General features: G+C 37.8%; 1 protein-coding gene across 8 annotated transcripts in view; it reads right to left on the bottom strand.

Moving 5' to 3' along the window:
• Window positions 1-11,692: 11,692 nt before the first annotated feature.
• The window catches only part of mthfsd (methenyltetrahydrofolate synthetase domain containing), a 71,505-nt gene continuing 55,497 nt past the window's right edge, over window positions 11,693-27,700 (bottom strand). For 6 of the 8 annotated variants that reach the window (XR_012393751.1, XM_073929337.1, XM_073929338.1 and 3 more), the window contains one exon: window positions 11,693-12,296. Coding sequence is in view for 6 of the 8 variants with exons in the window: in XM_073929337.1 (XP_073785438.1) it covers window positions 11,838-12,296 (459 nt within the window). In the remaining 2 variants the exon portion in view is untranslated. The remainder of the gene's footprint in view (window positions 12,297-27,700) is intronic. The other 2 variants (XR_012393750.1, NM_001045099.1) reach the window with 1 other exon arrangement.

The following is a 27,700-nucleotide window of genomic DNA, read 5'->3' as shown; positions in this document are numbered from 1 at the left end:
ATCAGGGTAAGTCAAGCCTGTTTCTGAAAGAAAGGTAACTTTAACTCAGAGTCAGTTACTGTGGTAACTTACTCTGTGAATCTAACCTGGTCCGGAGCAGGTTTTATTCTCTAAACTCTGAGTTTCTGTCGGTCTCCTCCCCTTTTTTAAAGACGAAGCGGTATTTTTTGCCTTAGCTTTAGTCGTTCATTACCTTCATTTCAGTCACACAAAGAACAATGGCCTGTCCTTTTTTGGAAGATCCCGTAGATGAGGAGGCTGTATTAATTCGAAGAGAATTACATTTACGTCGAGCAAGGATTTTGAGACCCAGAGTGGATTTTTGTCTTTTCCACATACATTTTTGTTTGAGCTGTACCGTTTTTCGTTGCAATCAATTACATATATCCATAATCTAATCCGTCCTTACATCAGTAACATCACCCATCGTGGCCGTGCTCTTACATCCGAGCAGATACTATGTGCAGCTTTACGTTTCTTTGCTAATGGAAGCTTTCTGTACAATATCGGGGATGCGGAGCATATTAGTAAGGCTACTGTATGCAGAGCTGTACGGAAAGTGTGCCTTGCTCTGAAACGCTTTCTGCACATTTTTGTAGTGTTTCCTGGCCACAAACCCCTGGGAGTCATCAAGGAGGAATTTTACAGAATTGCTGGTTTGTAGCATTCAAGCTGGTTCAAATGTATTTAATATGATATATATATATATATATATATATATATATATATATATATATATATATATATATATATATATATATATATATTTAGTTAATAACATTTTGCTGTGACCTCTGAAAGTTTTGTAATATTTAAAATTACCTTTAGGATTCCCCAATGTGGTTGGATGCATTGACGGCTCACATATACCTATCATTGCACCAACTGAAAATGAGTCAGACTATGTTAACAGGAAGTCAATCCACAGTATTAATGTGCAGGTACGTTGAGTTATGCAGTTTAAATTGTTTAAACAACACACATACTATATCTCAAAACAATACTATATCTCATATCTTATTCTTTCCACTGTGAAGATTATATGTGATGCTGCACATATTATCACTAATGTTGAAGCCAAGTGGCCTGGCTCTGTTCATGACTCACGGATATATCGTGAGTGTACCCTAAGCAACAGACTGCAAAGTGGTAAGTTAATGTATGAACTACACACTTGGGCATTTTAATGCAGCACTAAACCAATGTGTCTTTTTTTTTTTACAGGGGAGATTGATGGCTTTCTGCGGGGGGATAGGGGTTACCCATGCCAGCCTACACTGCTAACCCCTTACCCAGAACCTGAGCAAGGGCCACAGCAGCGCTTCAATGTGGCACACTGCAAAACTAGAGGCAGGGTGGAAATGACTATAGGCCTGTTGAAAGCACGTTTCCAGTGCCTACGTCACCTCAGGGTCACCCCTGAGAGGGCCTGCAACATTATTGTGGCATGTGTAGTTCTCCATAATATTGTCATTTTTAGAAGGGAACCACATCCTGCCCTACACATACAAGCTCCAGAGAAAGAACCCATCCACCCTGCAGATTTCCAGGATGGAAGGGTGGTCCGAGACCTTATATGTCACAATTCATTCTCTGATTAAATCAGCCACCACAAAAATAAAAAATAAAGAAATAAATCAACAAGTCACAACAATTTATTTAGTCTTCTTTATTTCCTACAAATAAAAAGCAACTGTTAAATTTCTGTATTCTTTTCAAACTTTTTCATAATCCACTAAAAAACAGTATACACCTTACCTGTAGCTTGTGTTTCAGGATCTCGATTCCCAAATCGCTCTTTAGGATCTGCCGATCCAAGTATATAATTTCTTTATTAGTTTTTTCAATTTGTTTTAGCAGATGCAGCCTATATAACTGCTTTACTGGTAACTGAAAACACAGTAGTTTAGGGTTACGTTATGTTGTACATGACTTCCATTGAATTAAACTCTGGCATTTACTGTACATCACTGAACTGTGTTCAGAAGAAGTAGATGGACCCTCCTCCTCCTCCTCCTCTTCCTGTTGTTCCTCACTCTGGAAGGTGGTGATGGGGAAGACAAGAATATGTTTATACTTAGAGATACTTACATAGCTTACTGAACACAAAAATGTGAGGAGTTGATTGTAAAGATTGTTTGATGCCTACAGACATAACATTACCTCTATAGGCCTCTCTGTATGAGCAGAAATGGTGTCATCATCCACTTCATCCTGAGCAAATGAGCATTTAGTTGAGCACACTTTATACTATTACTTAGCCTACTCAATACACAAGAAATTAGGAGACTTACAACTGCCTGGGGATTTGTTAAGAAAGTTGGCTCCAAAAGGCAGATATTGCCATCACAATCTATTGAGACCAATGCAAAAATGAAAGTAAATTAATTTATATATATATATATATATATATATATATATATATATATATATATATATATATATATATATATATATATATATATATTTATTTATTTATATCTGTGCGTGTATGTGTGTGTGTAGCCCTCTTACATTGTATGTAGGCACTTGTGTCCTGGGGAGTAACGGGCTCTGAAGAACACCCTGTAGGTATTCCCTCAGCCACTGGCCTTCCAGTGTTCTGACTCAGGGCCATCTCCTCAGCATTAGTAAGGGTGGTGGTGCAGGGCCTCCTCCTGTCTTGTGAGCCACTGCCTTCTTTCTGTTGGCTGAAGAGACGTCCATTAAAAAATAAAAATAAAAAAAAGCATTGCATAAATACCATTACACATTTATTGGCATTTACATGATAAATTTCATTTGTTAAAAAGAAAAAAAAATTATGACATTATCAAACCTTACCTGATTGAATTATGTTTTTATATTTCATTTTCAGCTGCTGCCATGTTCTTTTAATGCCTGCAGGATTGCACCTACATGAAAATTACAATTAGATTTAATACCATAGTTTTAATTTTTACCTTTCATATTATAGCAAAAATAAAAATACAAAAATGATGATATATAATTAGCTTAAATAAACTGACCTTTGACAGGGACATGTGCTGTAACTACATTAATGAGATTATTACTCGTTCTAAAAACTATTTTTTAATACTGCTTACATTCTAAATGTCATATCAACCTTTATCTCTCGATTCATAAAAAAAAGACAGACACACACTTTTAAATGTCAATTTTAAAAAGTTTATCTTAAACTGGTCAACGCGTGTAAAAGTCGGAACATTAAATAAAAAAATTGTACTGAACAGTGAGTTAAAGTTATAGGCTTATGCATTCTTGTTTTGTAAAAAATTGTTGTAGAAACTATGCAGTAGCCTATTTAATGTAATGTAATGCAATAACATCTGCTTCAAATAAATAGCTGCAAAATTACCTTCGTTTTCAAATAAAACTTCAATGTACTTAAAATGCTAAAATAATCAAATACTTTAAATATTTTAAATGTAAACTTACGCATTAACTTGAGCAGCTATGTTTTCCCACGCTAACTGTCTCTGTTTCGCCGATGCAGTGGTGTTGCTTTTTTTTTAAAATATATGCTCATATTTGCCATAGGCTTGCATGAGCACATCAAGTTCCACTGGAGAAAAAAATGCTGATCCCTTTTTTTCAGATCTTTCCATGGTGACTCGTAATATCTGCGCTCCATAGATAATGCCTTTTTATAGTCATAGTGTGCGTGCTTAACTCTGAGTTGGTCTACTCAAAGTTGATTGACCCAACTCAGATCAGCTGTTCTGAAACCGAAAACTCTGAGTTTTTAATCTCTCGGTAAATCATCTCAGAGTTCAAGTTTAAACTCCGAGTTGTTTGAACCTCCTTAATGAAACAGGCCCCAGGTCTTACAAGCCTGTTTTGGACTGCAGATGATGCAGTCAACATGGGACTGCATTATACCCTACAACATCTGGACAAACTAGGGTACTATGTAAAGATTCTGTTTGTGGACTTCAGTTCTGTTTTCCATCGTCCCATCACTGCTTGAGTATAAACTGACCCAGCTCTCTGTTCCTAGCTGTTTGTCCATGGATCACCAGCTTTCTAGTAGATACACAACAGCTAGTCAGAATGGGCAAAATTACATCCGACAGCTGCACCATCAGCACTGGTGCCCCCCAGGGATGTGTTTTCTCTCCACTGCTCTTCTCCCTGTACACCATCGACCGCATCACAAAAGACCCCTCCACCAAGCTCATTCAGATTCCTGGGCACCCACCATTACTCAGGATCTGAAGGGGGACCTTCACATAGACTCTATTGTGAAGAAAGCCCAGCAGAGACTGTACTTACTTTGTCAGCGGAGGAAGTTTAACCTGCCACAGGAGCTGCTCGTACAGTTCTACTCAGCTGTCATCCAATCCATTCTCTGCACTTTAGTTATCGTCTGGTTCAGCTCAGCTGCCAAAACTGACCTACGTAGACTACAGCGAATAGTCCGGACTGCTGAATGAATCACTGGCACTACCCTTCCTACACTTCAAGAACTGTACTCTTCCAGATTGAGTAAAAGGGCTTGCAATATCACTCTGGACACCTCGCACCCAGCACACTACCTGTTCAAACTGTTACCATCTGGTCGCCACTTCAGAGCACCAAGCACAAAAACAGCCAGACACAGAAAAAGTTTCTTTCCTCAGACCATATGGTGTAAGATGGCTTACAGACTATCTCAGATGCTTTTGCGCCTGCTGTTTTGCGCGTTGGTGTGCACGATCACATTGACGTGAGCAAGGCAAGCTGGCCCAGGAAAGAGCGGGCAATTCCTCCAAGCTGTGGCGGGCATATTGGCACAGAGGGATAGACCCAGGGGGCCTTCAGGCACAGGCATCCACACTTTCTCTGCAAGTGACGTGACGTCATTTACAATCGACACTTGCACTCTTACTTGCTATTGACATCTGCACCTGAGTTTGAGAATTATTGCGGTAAGTCTACAATGTGTATCCCTTTGTGTTTATTTGTTTTATTAAATAATTGTATTTCTGACATACACAATTTTAAATTATGTTTTTAAACTCACTTAGATCGACCATGTAATCGTCTTAAATACAAACTAAGCTAAACTACAGAATGCCATGTATGTATGTATGTATGTTAGGGTTACCTTGGTTTTATATTCACATATTCAGACTTTCTCCTTAATAAAGTACTTTTTTTCAAATTCTGAATAGGGGAATCATTTTAGCAGCCAATGACTATTAATGTACAGCAGTGTTCACAGTCAAACAAATAACGTTAGTGCCAATGTTGTTTTGAAGTCATACTTGGATGCAATTTCTGACCGAATGTTTACCAAGCACCATGGTAAACAACATAATGAGCATGTAACAAGCTGTCATTGAACAAATGTGCAAATATAAAAACAAATTTACCTCAATTGTATGTATGTGCATGTTTGTGTCCCCAGAGACAATATCAGGGGCCCGTGACATCCACAAAACCTGACACTCTTCACCTTCATCTGCGAACACAGCTGCATACTGACCCTTCGAAGGACATTACAATTAAATCACATCTTTCTAGTGTGTATATTGACTCAAAAATGGACTGTCTGCAGTTCAAAGAAATGGTCATGGTTTCTCTGTACCAGATAAGTACAGAGAAAGACATGGGGCAAAGCTCATTTTGTTAGATGTGAGTTGGAGGAATGTCGGCAATACCAGCAATTTGCTCAATGAAGTGGACCAGGTACGTGCACACATAGGGCTCAACCTGTGCAGTGCACATGCCCTTTTTAGTCTTGGATAGAAAGTGCCCTTCCAAAATGATCAAAAGTGCCCCCGCGACGCGGCACACCCTTGGTCCCGCCCTTCAGTAGGCGCGACAACACCGCTCTTGAGTACGCGCGCGACAACACAGCTGATCAGAACGCGCGCGACAACACCACTCTTCAAAAAATGTATCCTGCACATGCCCTTTGGACGGTCTCTGCACGGGCCTGGAGTGGACACACGTTAAGTCTCTGCAAACACCTTCTTTCACTGGATTGTTGTTGTGTGACAGCATTTGAAGAAATCTTGGAATCAAGTGTTCTTGATGAAATGGTGAAGCTCAGATTCATAGGGGAAACAAAGAAAGCAGTTTGAAGAGGCAAAAATCAGCCCAGGTAGCTCATGTTCCTTTTCAGTGCTGGTGGCATTAGGAAAATCTCAAGAGTAAATCACCCTGTCCATGCATGAACTGGTTAATTATCACTACAATCACCTTGGAGGACTAATAGTCACATGTAATTGCTCTGCTGATACTTGGCACTGCCCATGTGCAAAGCCCAGAAAGGCTTGCCCTCACAAAAATTGTTCCTATTGGCACTTGTTTCAAACAAATAGGAGCTTATTTAACAAGGAGAAAGCTGCTAAATTAAGTGACACCTCGTGTCTGTAGCACTCATACGACCACATCGACACTCTCCCAATTGACCTTCAAAGCACAGTGGAATATATATATATATATCCAGTGGAGACAGCTTGTATGATCTGCAATGGTGAAATTGCACTTGATTAGGCAGCACTGATTACAGCAAAAGCTCAAATCATGACCATGGAAAATGTCATTGATTGTGAGTTCAATATTCAAACATATACATTCATCATTCAAATTAAGCTAAAGCATTTGTTAATGTTTCTGCTTCATAAAATGTTGTATCATAATCATTATAAATGTTTATCTCTACTTACACCAGAAGATGCCTAGGGTGCAATATGACATATAGGTTCCAGGAACGGCAGGATTGTCTCCACAATTTTGACAATCGGGCTTCTGAATCTCAAACTTTGTCTATATCTGAGACACAGTTTACAAGTTATTGTGTATCCAGTAAATAAGCTATTCAAATAATTCTAACTCATTGTCATTATGTCTATTTCAGAAACATGTATCAGTTTCCAGGGCTATAGACATTTTAGAGGGTGTCCACAGAGTAAAATACCCCAACAGAGACACCATACTCCATGGGTACTGTCACTTCGAGGCTTTGATGGATACCGAATACATGTTTTTTTTTGTTTGTCAACTGTGGTTACCATTCGCTTGTAGTTATAAAGTATTTGCACAAGAAGGGCGTTTTTAGCATGTCGAGTAAGATTATGTTTGCTGTTATATAAAAACGTAACAAAGTAAAAGTATTTATCAAACTTTTGGTTTTTTTTTTTGTGAGTGACCTCAATGAGCCTCCACCTGAGTTTAGATGGAAAGTTGATTTCTGGAAATCAGTACATTTTGAAATGATTGCTCGAGGATTTGTTCCCAGTAAATGTTTTGTCTTTACCCACAAAATTGCACTTTGTCTCAGTGTTTATATCATTTTAACTTATAAATATGTGCATTTGTCACAGGCCGGGCCAAAAATCCATTTGTTGTGCAACCTAGTTATTCAAGGTGGGATAGGACCCATAACAAGGAAAGAGATCAGTGTACCGAACACAGAATTTGCAAATATTGCAACAGCAAAAGTCACATCAAATGATAAATGTTTCTGAAGACCATCTTGTGAATACAAGAAGGTATACATTTTGTGAAAATTTAACTATAGTTGAATCATGTGTCTTTTATTAAATAAATAGTTCTGACTATGTTCTTACTTTTGACCTTTCTGTGTGGAGTTTGCATGTTCTTCCTGTGTTTGCATGGGTTTCATCCAGGTGCTACGGTTTCCCCAACAGTCCAAAGACATGCGGTACAGGTGAATTGGGTAGGCTAAATTGTCCACAGTGTATGAGTGTGTATGGATGTTTCTTAGAGATGGGTTGCAGCTGGAAGGGCATCTGTTGCATAAAACTTGCTTTATAAGTATGCGGTTCATTCTGCTGTGGCGACCCTGGATTAATAAAAGAGACTAAGCCGAAAAGAAAATTAACTAATTAATGTTTTTACTTTATATTAGATTGGGGTTGTAAGAAAACTCTGCAAGGCCTGCAATATTGACTCCAAAGGCTCTCGCATGGACCTCATTTCAAGATTACGAGCAGAGATGCAGAACAGACAGCCCTACGACAAATTGTTTCAGAAAGTCTGTTAAGCATCAGGTGAGATTAATTATATTTTACTTTAATGACATAACTACTTAAAATTGCCCCTACTAAATTTTGTATTTTGGCTTTTCCAGGTGGTTGGTCAGTCATTCTATGCCCACATGGTGTGGTGTATAGCATAAAGTTTAATTTGAGAGCAGAGTCTAAGAGATTTGCAGACCTATTGTTGTCATGGAAGCATATCCCTAATGTTTCTAAATATGATTTTGCACGAGGCTTGGCCACACACACCAATTTGCGTCTACCTACAGCTATCCGCTTTCATCCACATGAAGGAAGATTTGCTGAGCCAACACCAGAAAACTGAAGGTAACTCTTCCTGAGTTGTTTAAAAAAAAAGAAAATTCAGATTTCTGGGCTGGTCATTATTCCTGTCTTGGTGTGTTAAAAGTGGCTTGCAGGATGCCCGTGTCCAGATTCAGCCTTGGTAAAATGTCCATCGGGACAATTGATCCCTGTCTCGTGTGTTAAAAGAGGCCATGGGACTCCCGTTTTCATGTTCAGCCTTGATTAATAACCTATAGGGACAAATGAACTATGTTGCAGCACAAGTAGGTGCTGGCCTGGATGAGACTGACCAGGTCTGCGTCTGGTTTGAATGGCCATCTGGCCCGTGGTCCAACTCTTGGTATTAGCAAACATCTTCCAGGACTGCTCTTTCCTCTGAGCTGCATAAAGAGGTCAGCTGATGGCTGCCTGGGAGTGGGGCTTGACTTTTTGGAGAAAATGTATATGTATATGAATATATATATATATATATATATATATATATATATATATATATATATATATATATATATATATATATATATATATATATATATATGAAATGCAATTAATTTTAATTTTTTAACTGTATATCCATACAGTTGAAGTCAGAATATTAGCCCCTCTTTCCCAAATGTTTCCCAAATGATGTTTAACAGAGCAAGGGTAATTTCACAGTATGTCTGATAATATTTTTTTATTCTGAAGAAAGTTTTATTTGTTTTATTTCGGCTAGAATTCAGTTTTTTACACACCATTTTAAGGTCAAAATAATAGACTCTTTAAGCTATATTTTATCCGACAGTATACAGAACAAATTATTGTTATACAGTGACTTGCCTAATTATGGAGTTAGATTTGTTTCTTTATTATTCAATCAAAAATATTAAGTTTTAATGAGAAATTAGGTATGTAGTGAATAAAAAATAAAAGATTTCAAATAAAAAAAACATGTTTAATAAAAAACGTATGTCAATGATAATAAAATATTTTGGATTGCAAAAAATAAACAATTGTCCTATTATGTAGTTACCACAATTTTCATTGCACACTCATTACTTTTGCTCTTTTTTCTGCTGTCATTCATTGCACATCTAGAATCTTTGCTTGCGGGTTGAAATGTTTTGTTTGTGAGTTGTAAAGTTTTGAACCCATGAATGCTGGAGTTAATTTTGAGTCTTTATTATTCAAACAAACATTAGAAGTTTTTGACCAAAATTAGGTACAATACAATTAAAAAATAAAAGATTTCAAATAATAAAAAAAGATTTAATCAAACAAATTCACACTGCAAAAAATGAACGATTGCCATTTTATGCAGTTACCACCAGATCAATTAAATGTGTGCTCATTCCTCATGCTTTGACTTTTGTTTCATTTTTGCAGATCTAAAATCTTTGCTTGCAAGTTGAATAGTTTTGGGAGTTGAAAACTGCAGCTCAGTGGGCTGGGTCTTCTGAAAAACCTTATTCTATTGGTCAATCTTGATTGAGGTCACAAGTTGGCCACGCCCATTACATTTTCACACGGTTGGAATAGACTCTCCCTTGTGAGATCAGGCTGGGTCCACATTGTCCCCCGATAATGTCATCAGACTGGACTGTCTTTGCAACTGGATGAATGAAAAGGAGGACTAAGAAAAATAGTTTCTACTTTATAATTAATGTTCTCAACTCACAGCAATACAACTTTACAATGAGTACAATTTTTTGTATTCAATACTTTATTATTATTATTATAATTTTCCAACTTCCATATTTGCAATGCCTGTATTTTGGCATTTTTTTGCAGTCCATTTAGAATCCAACATGGAAATCAATGTTTTCTTTATTGGTATTGATTGTTTTAAAATTCAAATGGCACTACATGCCTGTGTTTTAATTTCTGTAATAAATATGGCTGTCAAGCCATGATCTTGATGGTTTATTGCAAGTATGTTGTTAACATAAAGAAATCTGTGTTACAAGTTAAACAAAAATTCTAATTAACAATTGTATTTTGAATGTAAATAGTTTTTGTCTTGCGTTTACATTAATTTTACATTTGAATGGCCAAAATGGCAAGTTTCAGTCTTTTAAATGTGATTAATTGTGATTAATGGCAATTCATTTAAAAAAAAGTGTGATTAATTAGTTAATTTTTTTAATCGATTGACAGCACTAAATTATACAACAGTTCTGTCTGGTTCTCGAATCTGATTGGTTGATAGCTGTGCGATATTTTGCAAGTAACAACGCGCAAAGGCCTCTTCCCCCTTCACCTCTGTGTATTACTCCACCCACATACAGCCAGCAACAAGCAGAGAGACGCTACAGTTAGACAAATATTTCTGTTGTTTGACAACAAAATGTACTTTTGAGGCTTTTTTAGTCGAGAATGTAGTTGTTTAGATTGCAACTATGCAGTTTATTTGTAAGAATAGTGGCTATTTTAAAATATTTACAATTTCTGAGAGCGCTTGTCAGCGGCCATTAGCCTGCCATAGTGTAGAAGACCCAAAACGATTGAGAGGGTGCTCGCTGCAGAGCCATTTGAGGAGAGGTGAGCTCCAGAGAGGGGGAGCATGAGCTGTCGCTCCTCCTCCTGTAAGCTGTTTTAATGCGTACACCAACCCCACCCCTAACCCTACCCCCAGTGACATCACTCGTAGAAGAAGTGCAAAAAAGGTGGAGCTCAAGCTTAAGCTCCCCCTCTCTGGAGCTCACCTCTCCTCAAATGGCTCTGCAGCGAGCACCACTTGAAACGATTGATGTTGTCTAATCCACAAAATGGCGCCAGGACCGCATAACAAGCCTTTGATTAAAACTGTTGTGTATTTTCTGGAGCGTGAAGCTGAAAAACTGAAGCCTCACTGTTTTTAGGGTGGACCGAATAGAGTCAATAAGAAGCTGCGAATAAGAAGCTGGATACAGCCTCGTCCCTCTTTATCACAAACACTACAGCAGTCAGGTAGTGATTGCGCTGCTTTATTCGAGGGTAATTATTGTGATATTAGAATGGCCACTTAATGTTTGATATGCATTGTCTATAAATGTCCCTTTCAAGAGGAGTCTTCTCTGGTTGTTTTACCTTTGAGATGTAAGCACACATGTATGGGAGCTTAATTCAGTTCTGGCAAGCTCTGCAAAGTGTGTGATGGTCGCTCCACCGCTGCATCATTCTTTTATTTCAATAATGAAACATTTTATTTTGCGACAGATGTTAACTGTATATAGCACAGCTAAGGGGGTTTTAAGCAGTAAGCTCTGTCATATATAACAGGCCCTTAAACAGTTACAAATGTACTATAAATCATGGCTACTTCTATAAACAGAATCCCTTTTATAGTCAAATAGTGTCAGGCTTGTTGGATCTAGGACTGCACAGTATACACACACACGCACACGGATTATCATGTACAGTAATGAGCCCTATCGATGCAAGAATTTATTTAAAGAATATTATATTTCTTTACAGCTCAGATCTACTTAACCCTTAGAAATCATACACAATGTTTAATTATTTTTAACAATTTTATTATTACGAAGGTCTACATTTCAGAAAGGTGTATTAAATACACTACATTTTCTGACTACTGACACACTTGGCTTGTATGGTGTGGCCATTTATGAAGAGTTTTTGAAGAATGGCGGTAGCTCGTTCTGCTCCAGTGAAATCGGCATATAGCAGGAAAGCTTTGCGCTTTGCCCCCTGCCATCTGATTTGCAAAGGAACAACTTCCTGTTCTCTGAGCAGGCCCTTCAACTCACTTACACGTAATGCAGGAGGAATGTCACTCAGGTATACAGTGGTGGTAGGAAATTTGGGTTCAAATCCAGAACACCTGTCAGAATTCGAAGCTAAACATTTAAATTCCAAGTCAGCTTTAGGATGAGATTGCCATTGTAGCTCTTTGGATTTCCTATATTCATCCTCTCCAGCATGTATTAATTTCAAAGCAACATCTTTTCCAGCTTCCTGCTCCAGTGTTCTTAGTTTCTTCAGAATGGGTATTTTCTTCAGTTCTTCTTTGTGTAACTGAAAACATTGGTAGGTTATAACAGGTTAGTAAATATATAGAGACCATCTGAACAAGACTTAGTAATTCTTGTTACATACTGTAGGTAAGAACAGGGGTGTCTAAACTCGGTTCAGGAGTGCCTGTGTCCTGGAGAGTTCAAACACACTTGAACCTGTTAATTAACTTCTGATTAGATATACTAGAAACTTCCTGGCAGATGTGTTGTGGCATGTTGGAGCTAAACTCAGCAGGACACCAACTCTCCAGGACCAAGTTTGGACACCCCTGGGTAAGATAATTCTCAGGATGCCAGATCACAAAAAAACATAAAGCTGACAAGCAGTCCCTGAATGTGAAACAAAATCTGATTCACTGGAAACATCCCCAAGATGTAACGACCACTTTCCTTGAGGCACTGCATCTACTGAGACCATTGTACCAAAATTCCTATATAGAAACATTCATTCATTCATTCATTTTCTTTTCGGCTTAGTCCCTTTATTAATCCGGGGTCGCCACAGCGGAATGAACCGCCAACTTATCCAGCAAGTTTTTATGTTGCGGATGCCCTTCCAGCCGCAACCCATCTCTGGGAAACATCCACACACACACACACTCATACACTACGGACAATTTAGCCTACCCAATTCCCCTGTACTGCATGTATTTGGACTGTGGGGGAAACCGGAGCACCCGGAGGAAACCCACGTGAAGGCAGGGAGAACATGCAAACTTCACACAGAAACACCAACTGAGCCGAGGTTCGACCCAGCGACCTTCTTGCTGTGAGGCGACATTTACCAAAACTACTGGTGTTTGTGAAATTTTCCCTTTCACAATTAGGTATCAACCATTCACATCAGAAATAACATTGTCCATAGAAAAGTGAACAGTCTTATTTATCAATATGGCAACTCCTCTACATCTGGAATCAAAGTTGGAATGAAAAGTGTGTGATGTCCAACGAGTTTGGAGTCTGCCTTGATCCTTAAGTCGCAGATGTGTTTCCTGAAGGAGTATAATGTCAGGTTTTTGTAGCTTCAAATGAGTCAGAACTTTAGATCTTTTAATAGGACCATTGAGTCCTTTAACATCCCAACTCAAGAATCTAACTAAATTTCTGGTTTTGTTCATCCAGTTGCTTTAATATACAAGTTGAGAGAAGGCCACAGGCATAGAGAAGCACACACAAAAATAAATAAATAAATTAAAAAATAAAGATAAATAACACCGCCCACCATCCCTCCCCACCCATCTTTACCCGGAACATTACTCAACTTCTTCTCTCCATTCCTAAACAATGGAGGCAGAACTCCAAAACTTGTTAACCTCCGATGCACAAAAACACTATATATCGGCATCTAAATCACGTGAGGTCACTCCCGAACATATAAAGCAAAAGTCATTTCTGGCACCATGAAAAAAAAAAACAAAAAAAAAAAAGTTTTTCTGAACCAGCTTGGTTAACAGTCATCAGTTAACGGAGTACTGTACAGCTGTTAATACAATGATGTTTATTGCGTATTCATCTCAGTGTGATGTCTAAGAAGTAGAATACCGTTCGTTGAACCACCGCTGGGCTTCTTTAGGGCAGTCGAATTGAAACTTTTCATCGCCAATGCTGATAATTAGGCGAGCCGGGAATCTAAGAAAAAATCTCACATTCTTCTCACGCAAGCCATTTCTCACAACTGAAAATGCTGCTCTCCTTTTAGCCACACTAGAGTTATGATCAGGGAAAATGAAGATCTTGTGGCTCTGATAGAAGAGCTGGTTCCAATTCCCTCGCCGGACAACCTTTTCTTTGTCGGTGAAGTAGTGAAACCGCACAATCATCACTCTAGCTCTTTGATTCTCCTTGTCGGCCAAAGATACGGGGCCAATACAGTGCGCTCTATCCAGCAATGGAGGAGCTGGAAACATCTCCGATCCGAGCACGTCCTGGAAAAAGTGTGACATAAATGTGACCGGATCGCTCCCTTCTACTCCTTCCGGAAGACGATAACCCAGAGATTACAATGCCGAGAGCGCGATTCCAAGTCCTCCACTTTCTCGGTGAGTACTTTATTGGCTTAATTCAACTTTAGCACCGTCTGCTCCAGTGCTACAATGCGGTCGCTGTAATTGTTCATGTGCTGATCAAGTTCGTCAATGCGTCGACCTTGTGACTCGATGCTTGATTTAAAACTCTCAAACGATGCAACAACTGGAGCAAGAGCAGTGTCAATTGCTGCTTTCACCTGTTCTGCGATGGTAGAAGTTAGCTCGGTGATAGCGTGGCACGGAGATTCTCCAGATCCAGCGGCAGCCTGTCGCCATGACTCTGTCGCGGCCGCCGACATTTTAATTTTTTTCTGCCTTTCAGAAGCCATAAGTCCGTCCAAACTGTAACCGTCTGATGCCTGATGCAAATAGGAAACCACCAAGCATGTTTAAAGATTTAAGCAGCCAGCTAGATATATTGAAAGATGAAAATGCTCGGGAGCTAACTTCAAGTGCGTCTACCCACTCACATGCTTAACCGGAAGTCTCTCAACTATAAAATTTTAACAGTGATTTTGCTGACATTTTATTAGTTTAAAATGATGCAATATATATATATATATATATATATATATATATATATATATATATATATATATATATATAGGGCTTGACATTAACTTTTTTGATCGCCAGCCACTGTGGCTAGTAAATTTTCAACATTACTAGCCACTTGCCATTTTCACTAGCCACAATTCTTTTGCTTGGAAAATATATTTTATATCAATAAATGTGACTTTGACATGCTAAAATGACTTCATATAGATGTTGTGTTGTCCACATGCCTAATCATTTATTTCACTATTTGTGTGTGTTGTGTATGAGCTTGCTTACTGTGCATGAGCAAATGGGTTGTGTCGCATTGCAATTGGTTTGTATTTCACATGACTTTTTAGGGCTCAAAATTAAGTATTTGCCAAATTTATCTCTGACCACACCAAAAAGATATAATTATTTCTTAGCCACACATTTTAAATGTGTCAAACAAGCAAATATATAGCTGTATACATGTACTTTTTATTCAACAAAACTTTTCTTTTTTTTTTTTTTTTTAAATTGACATTTAAAAATATCTAGTTATGTATCTAAAATATGCAAAGTAATCTGTCCTGGCTGAAGGTCCCACATCAGCAGTTACATAAATGGGAAGTTAATCTAACATTAAAGCAATGTCATTGTAAAGAATGATAATTAAACTATATTTACAGAAATAACTGTTAGCAAAAGAAAGCAGGTAACATCAGGCCGTAAAGCAAATCATTCAAATCTGGTAAAATGTAAAGATCTATTAAATGTAGATCTGAGACTACTATAGAGAAAACAGCTAAAACTGTTAAGTTAGCGCTTTTAAACATCAGATCGCTCAACAATAAGTCTCTTTTAGTCAATGATTTTATCAACACAAATTTCCTTGATTTTATGCTTTTAAATGAAACTTGGCTAGATGACAGTTGTAGCGCAGCAGTTCTGAATGAAGCAGCTCCTTTAAACTTTGACTTTTTGAGTGTTTGCAGAGTTAATAGGAGAGGTGGAGGCATCGCTGCCCTGTTTTAAGATGTGTATGAATGTAAACAAGTGTCATTTGGTGACTATTTGTCTTTTGAATATCTGAGTATAGCACTAAAAGGTGCTCCACGCATCTTACTGATCATTATCTACAGACCTCCAAAATATTCTCCAGCTTTTATTGAGGATTTTACAGAGCTGTTATCAATTGTAACCTCTGAATTTGATTATTTTAGTATTGCTGGGGATTTTAATATTCACATTGATAATCCAGAAATCAATGCTGTAAAAGAACTGATGACTGTTTTTAACACTTTTGATCTGACTCAGCATGTTCAAGGACCCACACACAATCGTGGACACACTCTTGATCTACTTATAACTAAGGGTTTACACATTTCATCGACTGTTGTTAAGGATGATTAAAGACAGATCTGTCTCTGTCAGAAAGAGATGCATAAATGAGAACACCAGTGAGCAGTTTATGAAGGCCATATCGCTAGCACCAAGTATATCTGCAGACTCTGTTGATTCTCTCCTTGATTTGTTCAATTCTAAAATTGAGAATGTCATAAATGACATCGCTCCTGTTAAAGTTAAGAAGATGACAGGCAGGCAAAAGGGATCTTGGACAAGGTCACCAAGAGTACAAATGATGAAAAGACAGTGCAGAAAAGCTGAGCGTATGTGGAGAAAGACGAAACTAGTAGTCCATTATAATATCTATAAAGACAGTCTTCATGGCTTTAATATGGAACTAAACACTGCTAGACAGACTTTCTTTTCAAGCCTTATAAACAGCAACTTAAATAATGCTCGCACACTCTTTGCAACGATAGAGAGACTCACAAACCCCCCCAGTCAGATTCCAAGTGAGCTCCTCTCTGAAAGCAAATGTAATGAGTTTGCTCATTTCTTCACTGATAAGATCAATAATATCAGAAAGGCAATCAGCTCATCCAATCAGTCAAGTTGTGTCGATATCAAACAAGCTCAACCACAACTTAAGAAATCAGAAATTATGTCTGATTTCATGGCAATTAACGGCAAAATCTTAGAAGAGATTGTGCAAGTTATGAAAACATCAACCTGCAGTCTTGACACGCTCCCCACATCATTCTTCAAAACGGTGTTTACCTGTTTAGAAATGGATCTTCTAAAAGTGGTAAATGCTTCACTTCTATCAGGGATTTTTCCAACCTCACTTAAAACTGCAGTTGTTAAACCCCTCTTGAAGAAGAGCAACCTGGATAACACCCTATTGAGCAATTACAGGCCAATCTCAAATCTCCCTTTCATTGGCAAAGTCATTGAAAAAGTTGTTTTTAACCAGGTTAACAAGTTCTTAAACTTCAGGGGGTGTTTAGACAATTTTCAATCGGGGTTCAGAAGCACATCACAGTACAGAGAGCGCTCTTATAAAGATAATCAATGATATACGCCTAAATACAGATTCAGGTAAAATAACAGTGCTGGTATTGTTGGATCTCAGTGCTGCATTTGACACTGTCGATCACAGCATACTTCTGGATAGGCTGGAAAACTGGGTTGGGCTATCTGGCACGGTCCTCAAATGGTTTAGACCTTACCTTGAAGGGAGAGGTTACCATGTCAGTATAGGTGACCATAGGTCGAGGTGGACACCCATGACATGTGGAGTCCCACAAGGCTCATTTTTGGCACCTCTCCTGTTCAACCTTTACATGCTCCCTCTAAGCCAAATAATGAGAAAGAACCAAATCTCCTACCACAGCTATGCTGATGACACTCAGATCTACCTAGCCTTAGTGCCTAATGACTACAGCCCCATTGACACCCTCTGCCAATGCATTGATGAAATGAGCAATTGGATGTGCCAAAACTTTCTTCAGTTAAACAAAGAGAAAACTGAAATAATTGTGTTTGGAAACAAAGATGAGGTTCTCAAGGTAAATGCGTACCTTGGCACTAAAGGTCAAACGACAAAAAATAAGGTCAAGAATCTTGGTGTGACTCTTGAGTCAGATCTGAGTTTCAACAGTCATGTCAAAGCAGTCAGTAAATCAGCATACTATCATCTCAAAGACATAGCAAGAATCAGATGCTTTGTTTCTAGTAAAGATTTAGAAAAACTTGTTCATGCTTTAACAGCAGCAGAGTGGATTACTGTAATGGACTCCTCACTGGTCTTCCTAAAAAGACAGTCAGACAGTTGCAGCTCATCCAGAACGCTGCAGCCAGAATTCTAACCAGAACCAGAAAATCAGAGCACATCACACCTGTCCTCAGGTCTTTACACTGGCTGCCAGTTACATTCAGAATAGATTTTAAAGTATTATTACTGGTCTATAAATCACTAAATGGCCTAGGACCTAAATACATCACAGATATGCTCACTGAATACAAACCTAACAGATCACTCAGATCATTAGGATCATATAAACTAGAAGTTCCAAGAGTCCAGTCAAAGCAGGGTGAATCTGCCTTCAGCCACTATGCCCCTCGCTGCTGGAATCAGCTTCCAGAAATGATCAGATGTGCTCCAACATTAGGCACATTCAAATCAAGACTGAAAACACATCTGTTTAGCTGTGCCTTTACTGAATGAGCACTGTGCTGCGTCCGACAGATTGCACTATCATGTTTTTCTCTTCTTCTTCATTCTTTTATATCACATTTTACCTGTTTTTCTGTTTTGTTTTGTTTTTACGCATTTTTATTATTTGTTTTTATTTTTATTTTACTTGTTTCTGTTATTCTTGTTTATGTAAAGCACTTTGAATTGCCATTGTGTATGAAATGTGCTATATAAATAAACTTGCCTTGCCTTGCCTAACATACTGCAATGAAATAATGAAAGGATGATCACATGCCTGAGAATAATTAAAACGAAAGCAGTGACTACTGCTGCTGCAGACAAAAGGTTTGTTGTTTACACGAGCATCGCTTTTTGTCTAGTCTATTTCAAAGAGAACCGATCACATCAGTTGAGCTTCGTCTACACATGGTTGTTTCGCGCCATAGATATAAACACTAGATGTCGCCTGGCCTATTGTTGTCTATTGGACGGAATGCGTCAATAGCGCCGCCATCTTGCTACAGTAGCGCTCCTTTGAAATGAATGCGGGACCAAGGTACAGTGGAGGACTGTGGCCATCCAAAGCCAGAGATATACACATATACACGTATATCTATGATTGGGAGTTTTCCTGGATGTTAGTGTGTAATTTTTTTTTTCTAATTACAAAAATTATAATTTTACATCATTTTTCTACATTGATGGATCAGTGACCGCACGGGCATTCCTGACAAAAAGCTTGTGTTTGTGTGTACAGAAATGTACTATTCACCCTCCCTGTTATATTTGATCTAATCATGTCCTGAAACACAGCTCCTCTCCTGCTTTCACTTCTCATACTGACGGAGGGAGCGATTCGTTTGTGAATGAATCCCCCGAACGACTCTTTCACTAAAGTTAGCCGATAATAATACAAGTGTCTGGCAGCGCAGCATCTCGTTGTCATATTTCTTTTGCATTGTTTGCTGATTTTATTCAACAAAACTAGCATAAGTCGAGTGTTTAGTGTGAGTTGGAGCTGCTTTGCCTTATGGTGAATGCAGTAAGTGACTGTCATCATCAATAACATTACCTGATTAGCACAAAAGTTCAGAACATTCAAAAACAGAAAAAAACTTAATCTTACCTATGAAATGTTCTGCCTTTGTGCTTTGTTTTCTTTGTTTGCTCGTTACTACACCCGTAGACAGCGCTAAAGTCCCGCATCTTCACGTAATAACACCGTCTTGACTAGTGCGGTTAAATGACATTTGTCCTGGAAGCACTGTACCAATGTGGCGGCTAGTGTATATATCTATGGTTTCGCGCAAGTAAACGGGAGCGCGCGGCTGCGTGAGTAATCATCTTCTCAAAGGTATTTACCTGCTTTTGTTCGCGCAAACAGTTATTTTTGTCAGTCATGCTGCTTCTCGATTATAAGATAACATTTGCATGCGTATTGGGACATCCTTATTGTCGAACCTTGCTTTAAGAAAACCACAATTTAAAAATTATTTCCAACCTGCCAAAGTGGCTAGTGGGAGCGGCTGTCTAAGTCTAACCCGCCAAAACTGAAATCTACCCATGCGGGTTGGCGGGTGTTAATGTAAAGCCCTCTAAATAAATATTTTTATTAAATATTTGACCAGGTCTCACTGGAAGAAGAAACAGTACTGTCTCAATGTGATCTCCTGGCTAAATAAAGCAAATAAATAAAGGAAATAATAAATATAGACAGATATACAAGGCTTGCCTTAACACCCATCACCAACCCACCAAATGCGGGTAGATTTCAGCGGTGACGAGTAAGACAGACACTTCCACTAGTCACTTTGGCTGGTTAAAAATAATTTCCCCGGATAATAATTCTTAAAAGCAGGGTTTGAAAATAAGGATGGTCCAATATGCATGCAAAGACGATCTTAGAATTGAGAAGCAACACGACTTACAAAAATAATTGCGTTCGCGTGAGCAACTGTGAAGCAATTGTGTCTAGAAACACAACTGATGTGATTGGTTCTGTTTCAAATACACTAGACAAAAAGTGATGAACATGCACCCACGGTCTTGCTGCTTTCAAGAGTTCCAGATTTTTCTTTTTGTAACCAGCACCGGCTGCTTTCGCTTTAACTATTCTTTAAACAGATTATTAATGGGTCTAATGTTAACCGTGTGTGTGATCATCCTTTCGTTATCACACGGTATGTTTTTTAATTGCTTTCTTTTGCATTATTATGGTTTAATTATCTTTTTTATTTATAATAACATTGCTTTAATGGGAGATATAACTCCCCATTTATGTGTTAACTGGTGAGCTGGGACTTTTAGCCAGGACAGATTACTGTGCATATGTTTTATTAAATAAAATGTATAGTATACAGCTATATTTTGCTTGTTTTGACACATTTAAAATTGTGGCTAAGAAATAATTAATTATTTATGTTTGGTGTTGTCAGAGATTACTTTGCTAAATCCTTCATTTTGAGCTCTGAAAATTATGTGAAATAAAAACTATAGTTGTTACACTATGAAATCATGACCCATTTGCTCATGACTATTGAGCAAGCTCATACATGACACACAAAAAGTGAAATGAATGAGGAAGCATGTGGAGATAACCTATCTAATCTAATCAAAGTAATTTTAGCATGTTAAAGTCATTTCTGTGTATAAAATATATTTTCCCAACAATAAAATTGTGGTTAGTGAAAATGGCAAGTGGCTAGTTATGTTGGAAAACTACTACCTGCAGTGGCTGGTGATCAAAAAAGTTAATGCCAAGCCCTGTGTGTGTGTGTGTGTGTGTGTGTGTGTGTGTGTGTGTGTGTGTGTGTGTGTGTGTGTGTGTAACAGTAAATTGAAAAAAATATTTTTTTATTGTAAATCAAAAAACAGATTTAGATTTTTTTTATTACTTTTATGAAAAGCACAAGATGAGACAGTCTTATATTTCCACTGTTTTTCTATTCAGACTTGGATTAACAGATGTGCATCTTTTGTTGCACCTCACACATGAGTACCATGTTTGTTTTTAGAAGAGTGTCAAGATAAAACTGTTTCAACTTTTACTCACAGCAGCACTCTCAATAATGTCAGTTCCACAGCAGTGAACTAATAAAAAGAACTCAGAGGCGGTGCAAGTGTTGCAAGCTTCTGTGTAGCAAGTTGGCATGACAATGACAACATGGTAGAACTTCCACTAAAAGCTGCTTAAGTAGACCCTCAAAGAGACCCTCCAAATTGAAAGAATTGGAGCTCATTGCAAAAGATGAACAGGAAAAAATACCAGTGGAGGCATGCAAAAAACTGGTCAGAAATTATAGCAAGCGTAGAGTAAAGGCCCATGCACACCGTCAATGTTCAACTCCTTGTGACTAAATAAAGGGCACCAATTTAATCCTGCACACCAACATGCAAAAAGACAGGTGTCAAAGCGTAATATTTTAAGAAAGCACCTCATGCTAGTTTTTTTGTTTTGTTGCGCTGAATACGAAAATAAACGTCTCGATAAACGCTGACAATAAACACAAACAAAAAGTGTCCTGGTGTGTATGAGCCTTAAGGCTTTTTTATTGGTTATTGAGATAGGTATGAATAATTTTGGACATGCCATTTGTTCAAAGGTAATTAAATGCTGAGAAAAATTCCCACAATGATGCATTTTGTACATCATCCTAATATCTTTTCGGAGAAGCCTGTGTCATTTCCAGTTTCCAGTCCAAAAAAACCTTGCTGGTTGAATAAAAGTAACTTTAAGTCTGAATTTGCCAGGGGTATGAACAATTTTGTCTGTGTATAAAAATCTGACTGTATATTAAATTACAACTTTTCAACTAATTAAAACAAAATACAAAACTAGATAGCCCTGTGTATTGATAGGGTTGTGTTTCTTTTGGGGTTATTTCAATACCAGTTCTGGTGTCAAAACGGTTCCCGAACCGATACTTTTGAACTATAAAATAATGGTGGATGACTCTAGTTATTTAACAACATATTAAACAATATAAATAAAGTTAAAAGTATCAATTCATATTTTATATATTTGAATTAAATAGCATTAATATATTGATTTTAATCATTTGTTTGTTGGCATAAATTTAAGATTTGCATTATGCAAGTAACATTACATTAGCTTACAACTTGTGGAAAGGCTGTCATCAAAATCAAGGAACACCTATTTTCTAGGATTGGGGCTTGTGACGTTGTTTACATGGTCATCAGTATTCTAACTATTAGCCTTAATAGGTTAATAATAACCTTATTAAAACAAAAATATGATAAAGATGTTTACATGAGTTGCTTTTTGAATGTTACTTTCATGATCCCATATTGCATGTCATTGTGTCACCACACTATCCACGTTTCCTCTGGAGTTTCATGCAATTTCATTTTTAAATGTTCAACTTTAACAGCAGCTCGTCAGTTTTATTTTCATTCAGCATTATATTTTTCATGCCCCATGACAAACTGAGGAACAAACGTTGTCTTATGCTGATCTGGTACAGATTGATCTTAAGCAGTTAAAGATGTTTTCTATTAGTGGGACAAATGGTAGATAAAGTGTGAATCGTTTAATCCGATTCAGTCTGAATCAATTGAGTCGAATCTTTAAGATCTTCAAGATCCGGTTCATTGAAAATGAGCTAATAAACCATGATCGATCTTAAAACTTAGGTTGATCCCCTACAACATTAATGCATTAACATATGTCAGTAATATGTTTAGTTAACAATAAATATGATTAAATAATGTGTGCATGAAAGGCAGGGCTATTCAATTAGTTTGTCATGGGGGCCGGTTCATGAAAAGCATCCCTAACGAAGGGCCGGAGAGATAAGACTTGCTATATGAGTGATGACACAACAGCATATAAGAGCCCATATACTGTATATTTTTGCTCCTTAAGACACCCATATTGGCTTTTTCTACATTAAAATGTTAATATATTGTATTTTGAAACTACATAATATTACTGCTTTGTACAATAGAATTTTTTTTTTTTTTTACAAACATTCAAATGTTTTATTTCAGAGCACAACAAAAGTAGTGCATTGCTGAAGTAGGCTTCTTCTACATTCAGACACATTCATATGTTTGAACTGCATAACAATTATTGATGCAACAATTACAGATTTTGGTTGTACGATTATATAGTCTGAAGAATAACCATGGTTTCACTGTTATCACGTCTAATGTAAATTCAAGCTTTATATTAGGTAAGTAGCTATTTCGATTAACTGTTGTTGCCATCTGCATTCATGGAAACATAATCATTTTAATAATAATTTGTCTGACATATCTTTTGTTTAAACTGAAAGGCACGCACAACTCTCATCGTGGGATGTTTTCTACTGCGTGCGCCCAGAAAGACGCAAGGGCGTCATTCCGCTGGTGCCGGCATATTGTCATATATTCTTACATTAGAAATAACAAACTTGCAAGCGGAAAAGATGTGATATGGGAACGGCCGCTGCTATAGTCAATCCTGTGTGTGTGCGTATTAGCCTTGGTGTACTTCAAACTTAAAACTGGCGCACAAGCAACTTGGCATTTTGCAGCAGTTTCGTTTCATGCAACAAAAATGCAGCTTAGAGAAGACTTTACGATTAATAAACTGTGACGAATTAAAGCGCAGTTAATAGTAAAATCAGCTAATCGTTGCATCCCTATTAATGATATCAGTGCATTTTACAAATAGCCTTTTCTACAAACATGTTTTCGGCTGCCCGCACCACTCGCTTATGATGACTCACGCTCTGTGCAGTCTTTAACTGCAGCTCGTGCTGTTATTGAACAGACGCACGTAACTTCAAAACTATAGTGAACATTTGTCGACTGAATTTAATGTATTTTTGATGTCTTGGTCACACTGTTTGGAGGACTGGAACAAAGCGTCTCGGGGCCGGATTCGGCCCGTGGGCCGCCAATTGAATAGCCCTGTTTTAAGGCTTGGTTGTGTTAATAAGATGCAAAGCGATGTGTGCTCATGTTTCACTTGAAGTAAGTAATTAAGTAAGTAAAGTTTATTTATTAAGCACATTTACTTCAGTTTGGCACTGACCAAAGTGCTGAACAAAACCATAGCACACACTCTAAAAGAGTAAAAATAACAATAAAAGTAATAATAGGAATATAAGTATTACAGCAAGAACCACAATAAAGATTAAAAGCATGAATGCAATAGAATAAAAATGTGTCTTAAGTCTAGACTTAAAAATAGAGAGAGAAGAAGCACTTGTAATATCCGGTGGCAGCTGGTTCCACAAACGAGGAGCAGCGACTGCAAAGGCTCTATCACCTTTCAATTTAGGTCGTGACCGAGGAATTTGCAGTAAAATTTTATTTGAGGACCTAAGAGACCAAGGAGTTGACTCTAAGTTAATAAGTTCTGACATATAAGAAGGTGCTTGCCCATTCAGTGCTTTAAAAACAATAAGTAAAATCTTGAACTGACATCTAAAATTAACAGGAAGCCAATGAAGAGATGCTAAAACTGGTGAGATATGAGCATGTTTTTTGGTGCCTGTTAAAAGTCTAGCTGCCGCATTTTGAACCAACTGCAACCGTGCCAATGAGGATTGAGGCAGACCAACATATAAAGAATTGCAATAGTCTAGGCGGGACATGATAAAAGCATGTATGACCTTTTCCAGATCTTAAAAGGAAAGAATGGATTTGAGTCTAGAGATGATCCTCAGCTGATAATAACTATTCTTAACCACTGAGCTAATTTGTTTTTAATTTGTAATTTGTTTTTAAGAATCAAAGATAACTCATAGATTTTTTACTTGCGATTTAACATACGGTGTAAGACTTCCCAAGCCCCCAATATACGACATTCTTGTTTTTGAGGGACTGAAGAGAATAACCTCAGTTTTGTCATTATTAAGTTAAAGGACTTTTTTTGCCATCCAACATTTAATATCCTCAAGACAATTAATTAGAGACTGCAGGGAGTTCTGAGATTTTAAGGGAAAATACAGCTGAGAGTCATCTGCATAACAATGAAAAGAGATGTTATGTTTCCTTATAATATTACCAAGAGGAAGCATATATAAATTGAAGAGCATTGGACCCAGAATAGAGCCCTGGGGACACCACACAGAAGAGGGGCAGATGTTGACATAAATTGGCCAACAGAAACTGAAAAAGACCTGGATTTCAGATATGACTGAAACCATTGAAGTGCTGAACCCTTTATGCCCACCCAATGTTCCAGACGTGACAGAAGGATGATATGATCAACTGTATCGAAAGCAGAGCTCAGATCCAGTAAAACCAAAACCGCATTACTGCCTGAATCTACCGACAGCAGTAAGTCATTCAACACTTTTAATAGAGCGGTTTCAGTACTAAGGTGCATAGTGAAACCTGACTGTAAAGGTTTAAGTTTATGGGACGATTTTAAAAAAAGGCTGTAGCTGTGATAAGACAGCTCTTTCTAGAACTTTTGACATAAATGGAAGTTAAGAGATAGGACTGAAGCTATTTAAGCAATTTAAATCTGCATTGGGTTTTTTAAGCAATGGCTGGACAACTGCATGCTTTAAAAACGCAGGGACAGTGCCTGAAACTAAGCAGGAATTAATAATTGCTTGTATACTAGAATCTATTGTGTTGAAAGTCTCCTTTAAAAGGTTAGAGGAAATAGGATCACACGGCGAAGTTGAAGTTTTTGTCTGAAACACTAAACCCCTTAACTCAGAGGGAGACACCGGTTCAAAATTACAGAAGGTAGCTGAAGAAACTGTCGAGTCCACAAAGGAACTAGGGCAGAGAGGAGCAAAAGAAATCATGAAGGAAATCATGATATTTTTTTCATTAATCTCACTTTGATTATATACAGCTACTCAGCTAACATGAAAACAACTGATAAATTTCCTAGTTCATCTGAAAGGCCCGCCCTCAAGTCGTGTCATAATGTGCTGCGATTCACAGATCGGCTCCACATCACGCCCGTACAAGCACTCGCGTTTTGTGTAAACAGTCAGTTAACCTCATGCTTCCTCTCTAAAATAACATCTGACAAGTGTCTGTAACGTGTGAAATGGGGTGCGGCTCCTTTAAGAGAGTGTGTGTGTGCCATAGTGTCTGTGTTTATGTGTGTGTGTGTGTATGTATACCATGAACTATCTGTAAGACGAGAAGCGCATGTGTGCGGGAGCGATGTTTATTTTTCTTTTTCTCTCATGCTTGGATTAAGTTATTTTCTGTGGTGACAGAAGAATAAAGCACAAGATGTGGAATGCGACCTGTGTGAGCCTTGATTGATTTTTTATGCTGCTACACATCAGTTAGGAGTGATCTCCTGTATTTTTTTTAACTCAACGCGTTACACGACGTCTTTCACAGACATTCGGAATGTGCCTATGTAAGTAACATGAATCATTTACATATCTTTTGCAACTTCATTATACGAGACGTTAAAACGCATGGATAAGTTGCCTATAGAGAAACAATGCAAAGTCGCGCACACACAGAGAGAGGCTGCACGTGCCAATGAAGTGTGTGTGTTTACAGCAGTTTGACTGATAAATATGAAATTGTAGCTAAATCGTTAGCGGTGGCGAACATCATTTCCCATTGTTTACATCTTTGCTACAACATACCGTTAAGGCTAGACACTGTACATGTCATGATCAATTTTAACAAATTAAAACACTTACAGGTCGTGGCTAAGAGTTCAGTGTTTGCTTGTAGATGATCCATCTTCGAGAAGATTTTAACTGAATCCAGAACTGAACCGGAGGAGATTCTGGAAGCTGTTTTGTCAAACATGCTTGCTATGTATATTATAATTATCTGGAACATAATTAATATTGAACTGTAAGCACTTCTGTCTTTGTGTTGTGTCCTTTGGAAGCCCAAACACAGAAACAGAGAAGCTCTGTGGAAATAGCAGGATGGCATTTTCTCTCTCTGCTGTAACATTACAGAGCCTCTGGCTACGGCCCTTAGCTGCGCAGTGTGTGTGTGCGCGGTAAAAGTATTTTGTGATCTCACACGGGCCGGAAGTATTTTTTGTAGTCCCCAAAATTCGTTCTTTGTAGGCTTTGCTAAGCTAACTCTGTAAAAACCAAGGTGTCTGTTTGCATTAAAGCATTTTACATTCAGAAATGCTGTTTACAATCACACAGCTACATTACACATTAACTATAATTTAAAATTTGATATCGTAGTGGACCACCCCTTTAACTAATCTTCACATCTGGGGGTTGTTCTCATTGAATCAGTATAGAGTAAATATACACATCCATACCAATTTCTAAATTTGATGAACACAATATACAGTAGATAGAAAATATAGATCTTGCAACCCAAAAAGTCTTAGTACTA

This window comes from Danio rerio, chromosome 18 (genome assembly GCF_049306965.1).
Source record: "Danio rerio strain Tuebingen ecotype United States chromosome 18, GRCz12tu, whole genome shotgun sequence".
Taxonomy (NCBI): Eukaryota; Metazoa; Chordata; class Actinopteri; order Cypriniformes; family Danionidae; genus Danio; species Danio rerio.
This window is presented reverse-complemented; position numbering and strand designations above follow the sequence as displayed.